The sequence below is a fragment of the Felis catus genome, chromosome F1, assembly GCF_018350175.1.
Source record: "Felis catus isolate Fca126 chromosome F1, F.catus_Fca126_mat1.0, whole genome shotgun sequence".
Taxonomy (NCBI): domain Eukaryota; kingdom Metazoa; phylum Chordata; class Mammalia; order Carnivora; family Felidae; genus Felis; species Felis catus.
The window spans coordinates 59,182,125-59,187,840 of record NC_058384.1 but is presented as its reverse complement, the minus strand read 5'-3'; the positions used below and the strand labels follow the sequence as shown (position 1 = coordinate 59,187,840).

General features: G+C 47.1%; 1 protein-coding gene across 4 annotated transcripts in view; it reads left to right on the top strand.

Moving 5' to 3' along the window:
* The first annotated feature begins 450 nt into the window (after nt 1-450).
* AIDA (axin interactor, dorsalization associated) overlaps nt 451-5,716 on the top strand; it is a 38,338-nt gene continuing 33,072 nt past the window's right edge. For all 4 annotated transcript variants that reach the window (XM_045048568.1, XM_019822240.3, XM_003999521.6 and 1 more), the window contains exon 1: nt 451-587. In XM_045048568.1, the coding sequence (XP_044904503.1) occupies nt 478-587 (110 nt within the window). In that variant the 5' untranslated portion in view covers nt 451-477. The remainder of the gene's footprint in view (nt 588-5,716) is intronic.

Below are 5,716 nucleotides of genomic sequence, written 5' to 3'. Positions count from 1 at the left end.
CCGGGCCGCCATGACAGCTACCGAGGCGGCAGTGCTCGCCGCTTAGGGGCGGAGGCGCCGCGTGTCGCGGCCCCCTCAGAGCTCTCCGTTCCTCAGCCCCGTCCTAGCTTCTCTTCCCCACTCTTTCCTCATGAGCTGCAGTTCTCTTCTCCCGAGAGGAAGAGAGGAGGCGGCCGGGCCTCGAAACCCGAGGAAGAAGGCCGCAATAGCGATGGCGGCCCTCGAGGGAGCGGGGCGGCCTCAACTTAACGCGGGGCGGGGCCTCGGGGGCGGAGCCTCGGCGGGGCGGCCGCTTCGGAGCCGCAAAGTTTGGCTGTGGCGGCAAATGGGCTTGGGCGGCTCCTCGGCGGGTGGCGGTGGTGGCCGTAGCGGTTCCTCCTGGCCCTGTTAATGTCGGGGCCAGGCCCGGGGAGGATGGCGCCCTAGAGCCCGGCCTCGCTGGGGTAGGGGCGGGAGGGGACGGGGTGGGCACCGGCCATGTCGGAGGTGACCCGGAGTCTGCTGCAGCGCTGGGGCGCCAGTTTTAGGAGAGGCGCCGACTTCGACTCTTGGGGCCAGCTGGTGGAGGCGATAGACGAGTATCAGATGTGAGTGACTAACCGCAGGAGCGGGCCAGCCCGGCTCCAGTCGGCCGCCTCCCCCTTTCTTCTGTCGGTGTCTCTCATCTCTGTATCTGCAGCCAAGGCTTCCCAGGGTGGGGCCCCGCAGGCACTGAGGCTGGGATCGCACTGGCCCCGGCGGGCTGCCCCGGAGCCGGCGGTCCGCTCGCTGGGCTTCCTCGCCCCTCTCCCCCTCCGCCGCCGCGGGGCCGGTTCCATTCAACAGGTAGCCCCTCTTTCCTGGGGCGCCCGCCCTAGCAGGCTACGTCTTTTAGTGCCCGTCCCCCGCCCCGCAGTCGGTTTCCTTTCCTCCTTTCCCCCGCCTCTCTCAGGTTGCTGCCCCTCAATTTCTCTTTTAGAATCGCTCAGGGAGACTTGTGTGTTCTCCGCCCACGTTCCAGGGATGAGTGGCCTTGCTCTGTGCGGTGCCTTCCTCCTCCCATGTGTAGGACAAGAGGAGGGAACTGGTGGCGATTGAGGGGAGGGGGTGCCCCCTGGAAGCAGCGAGGACAGGGGTGCCTCACCAGCCAAGGGTCCCCTTAAGCACCCCTTCTCCACCCCTCTTGCTGGTGAGCCGTGTTTTCACAATTCACCTCGATTCCGTTTCGGTTTCTGGAGCTGTTATTTGCTGGGCTGTGTGAGTCCCACCCACCCCCTCGCTCGGTCGCTTTGGGTGGAGTCCGCGCAGGATGTGAACAGAAGAGAGCAAACTGAATTAATGGACCCCGCACGGGAGCCACCGCTCCCTCTTCGGGTCCCTCCTCCTTGTCCTGTGTCTAATGTATAGCCGCTGGGTACTTTGTGAGTACCAGTCTCTTTGATCTTTGATCCGAAGTCCGATTTCTTTCTCTTTTTGCCCCCCCCCCCCCAAAAAAAACTTAGGGGGTATTTTTTTAAACTAAAAGACAAGATTTACGTGTACATAAAATCTTGCTTATTTCTTGCACCTTTTACTGAAAATAAGAACTGCTTGCCAAAATGGTATTGTTTGCAGGCCGTTGCCATTAAATTAACTCTTTGGTCAAAAGCAAGTTATTGTTTGAGGTATAACCGGGGACGAAACCTTGTGTGAGTAAAATCCCCGCCCCCACGTGTCTTCTGGAAAGGATATACAATTGAGACTGGGAAGCTTTAAATTCTTTTTCCTTTCTCTACAATAGTTAACTTGTTTTTACCTGACCGTTAAGATAATTTAAATGTGCAGATGTTTTCCACGCCGTCCTACAGACTTGTAGTTTCCAAAAGCTCTGAAAACAACCTGCTCTGGGCCGTTTAGCCCTGTGCCCCCAACGCTGGCGCTTGTTTTGCATCTTCACTTGACTTCACTTGCTCTTGCAACTACTTAGTGAGAACATTACTCTCGTTTTACAAAACCAGGAAACTGAAGCTCTCAGGTTAAACAGATTAACGGGGGGGGGGGGGGGGGGTCATAAAACTATACCACTGAAAGCCGGGTTGTTTGTTTCCGGTTGTTTTGGTTTTTGGGGTCTTTTGGTGTGGTGGTGGTGGTGTTGTTTTACTAAATCCTGGGTGCTCTATTACGTGGTACTTAAGACACTTTAAGATGCCTTGTGTAAGTGAACTGGGGGCCCAGAGCTCATAGCTTTACCTTACCGTGGCCAGTTAGCGAGCGCACCTGTGCGTGCTCATTCTGCGTGTTAGCGGAAATCACAAGCCCTGAAATGTAAAGCTGCCTTGGCTTGTGCGGTGCTGGGACTCAGCAGCAGACTTCACAATGGGAAGTGAAGAATACCATGTCCAATTGAAATCACAAAGGAAAATTGAGTATGCAAGCTGTTAAGCTGGAATTTCTAGAAACCTCTCCATGAGAGTAATAGCCACATAGAAATCTATTGTTGGACCTCAATACTAACCTTTGAACGTAATGATTCAGAGGAGTTCTCAAGTGATAGAAACTGCTAGCGTCAAATCGGAGGAGTAATGATTGCCTTAAATTTTGTAAACATTCAGGCTCCATGTAAAGTGAGGTTGGATTGAAAATTAGGATATTCAAAAGTGAAGGCAAATTGTCTTTTTTATTTCAGTTATCTGTTTGGGAGGAAAGGTTGCAGAAAAGGAGACCATTTGGGGGTCACTAAATCATGTAAAAAAGAACGGACAGCATATTGAGAGTGAAGAAGGAAGAGTCTAGGATAACTGGCATTTCTAATTCGGTAGGCAGCAAGGACTTTATAGTCATGGAACGCAGTGAAATTTATGGGAGGAGGGATATTTAGGGAGGGAATAAACACGTCTGTACCATCCCAATGTAAGAATACAGTAGCTTAAACGATTTCATCACTCAACAAGTGAGAGCTGGAGATACAAAAATGAATACGATTTGATTCCCACCCTCAAAGCACTGAGAGTCTAATGGAGCATTTTAGAGTGATTGGGTCTTGCTGTTACAGAAGTATGAAAAGAGTATGTGCTGCTACATACTGCTTGCTGTTTCCAGGAGCATGCTTCTGCCTTAGGGCTGTTTGTACTTTTTCTGGAACATTCTTCTTTCATTATCTGCTTGGGTTGCATGGTCACCTCCTTCAGGTCTTTGTTCAGATATTATCTTCTCAATGAGGACCTGTCTGGCTACCCTGTTTCTAACTGCAAAGCCTGTTACCTACCCCCACACCCTCCACCTCAGCCTCCCACATCCTGACCGCCCCCCCCCCCACACACACCCTGTTTACTTTTTTCCATAGTGTGTATCACCATCTAAAATACAGTGTATTTTACGTATTGATTGTTTATTATCTCTCTCCCTTCTTGAGTGTAAACTCTGGGAGGGCAGGGTTAGAGGAGTTGTCTTGTTTTCTGCTTTACACTTAGTGTCCTAGTGATGCGAGGTTATTATTAAATCACTGTTTATTTGGATATTCTATATTGTATTCTTTTAATGAATGGGTTCAGAAGTATGCTGTGGGAGCACCGAGTTGATATTAAAGTATTGTTGGAAGATTTACACGAATTACGTCAAAACTAGAATTGCTAGCCAAAATATACATGGCCACTTAAGAGTAATTCATGAAGCAGGCCAGCCAGCTCTTTCAGCAATCTGGGGATACAGTGACCCCCTCACTTATGATGGAATGATACGGACTCTGTTGCTCAGAATCAGATATTTCACAGGATCAGTGCTGAGGTATTAATCTAGCACGTGTTGCTCAATAAATACTTGTTAAATGATTGAGTTTGAAGACTGAATGATACCTGGTGTTAATCATCTTTACTATGCCTTACATCACTGCTGCTCAAAGTGGGTCTGCAGATGGCGGTGCTGGTCTACGGTAAGGAGGTCAAGGAATTGAAATTGAAGATTTGGAAACTTTAGGGATGCTTGGGTGGCTCAGTTGGTTAAGCGTCCGACTCTTGGTTTTGGCTCAGGTCGTGATCTCACGGTCTGTGAGTTTGAGCCCCACATCCGGCTTCATGCTGACAGTGTGGAGCCTGATTGGGATTCACTCTTTCCCTGCACTCCCTGCCCGCCCCCCCCCCCCCTTAAAAAGGATTTAGAAACTAGCAATTTGACATCTTCATAGTAGTTTTTATTATATTTTGTTAAAGTGTTAACTTAGAGCAAAATGGGGAAAGAAACCAGTTCTTCACTACAGATAGTTTGAGAAGCACTAATTTGTCATAGATCGTTGTGGGATTTCTTTCAGTTGCTTATGTGTTTATATTTAAGCTCCCTCTGAGAACAGTGGTTTTTTTTTTGTTTGTTTGTTTTTACCTACAGTCATCCTTGTAGGATGAGATTATTCCGGAGAGAAGAATATTTGAGAGGTTTCTCACCTTTCCTAATAGAACGTCAACTGTCTTAGCTGCTCATCTGATAGCTAAAGCATGTGGATTGTCCCTCAGTGGGCAAGATCACATCTCACTTTGTCTTAAAATAGTGCAATCATTTATGGATTCAGAAAGTTAAATTTTTATCCAGGTCTTTAGAAAGTTTTTAAAAAGAGTATAATATTTATACCATGAAATCCATCCATTTTACACATACAGTCCAGTGAATTTTTAGCGATTTTATAGCACGTTGTACAACCATCACTACAATTAAATTTCATAACATTTCCATCACCCAACAAAGATCCTTTGTGTCCATTGACAGTCGCTCCATGTTCTCGTTCCAGCCTCAGGCAACCTGTAATCTATAGTAAAGATTTGTCTTTTCTGGACACTTCATGGAAACGGAATCATACAAAACAGCATCTTTGAGGTTCATCCCGTTGCGGCACGTGTCAGCACTTTGTTCCTTTTTCTGCCGAATGGCATCACATCGTATGGATACCACCGTTGTGTATCCGTTCACTAGTTAAAGGACATTTGAGTTGTTTCTACTTTTTGACTATTATCAGTAACGCCGTTGTGAACGTTTACAGGTAACTCTTCATGTGCACATACATTTTCATTCCAAAGAGTGGAATTTCTGGGTAATAGAAGTTTACCTATACTTTGTGAAGGAAACTGCTGTATTGTCCAGACTGACTGTACAGTTTTACATTTCTACCCGCGGTGTATCGGAGTTACTGTTTCCCCACATTGATGGCATTTGTTATTGCCTGTCTTTTCTATGATAGCCATTCTAGTAGACGGATAGCATACTTCACTGTGGTTAGTTTGCCTTTCGTGAACCATGAGAGAGGGACCTGAGCCAAAATCAAGAGTCAACTGACTGAGCCACACAGGCATCCCTACCTATTGAGTTTATGACCGTTCTTTGTGTATTCTGGATATAGGTTCTTTATCAGACATGTGATTTGCAAATATTTCCTCCCAGTCTGTTGCCTAATTTTGAAAAGCAAGGTTCTGTTTGAATTTAACATCCTTGTCCACTGACTATTAACATGTGAGCAGGAGTTGAGAGCTACCCCCTTTCTTTCTGATAACAACCATGCTTAGGTTAACAGTCACTATTAGCGTATTATGTGAGCACTGTTCAAATAAAGAAACTGTGCCACACTAGAACTTCCCTGAGGCAATTGACATTGTTAAATGTAGACTATGAGTCCTAAAAGAGAACTTCATGTAAGGGGTAGTCCAGGAAGAGTTAGAAACTAAGTGCAGAACAAGGACAAGGATAATGGCAATGTCTATTCCTACTTGTACCTTCTCTT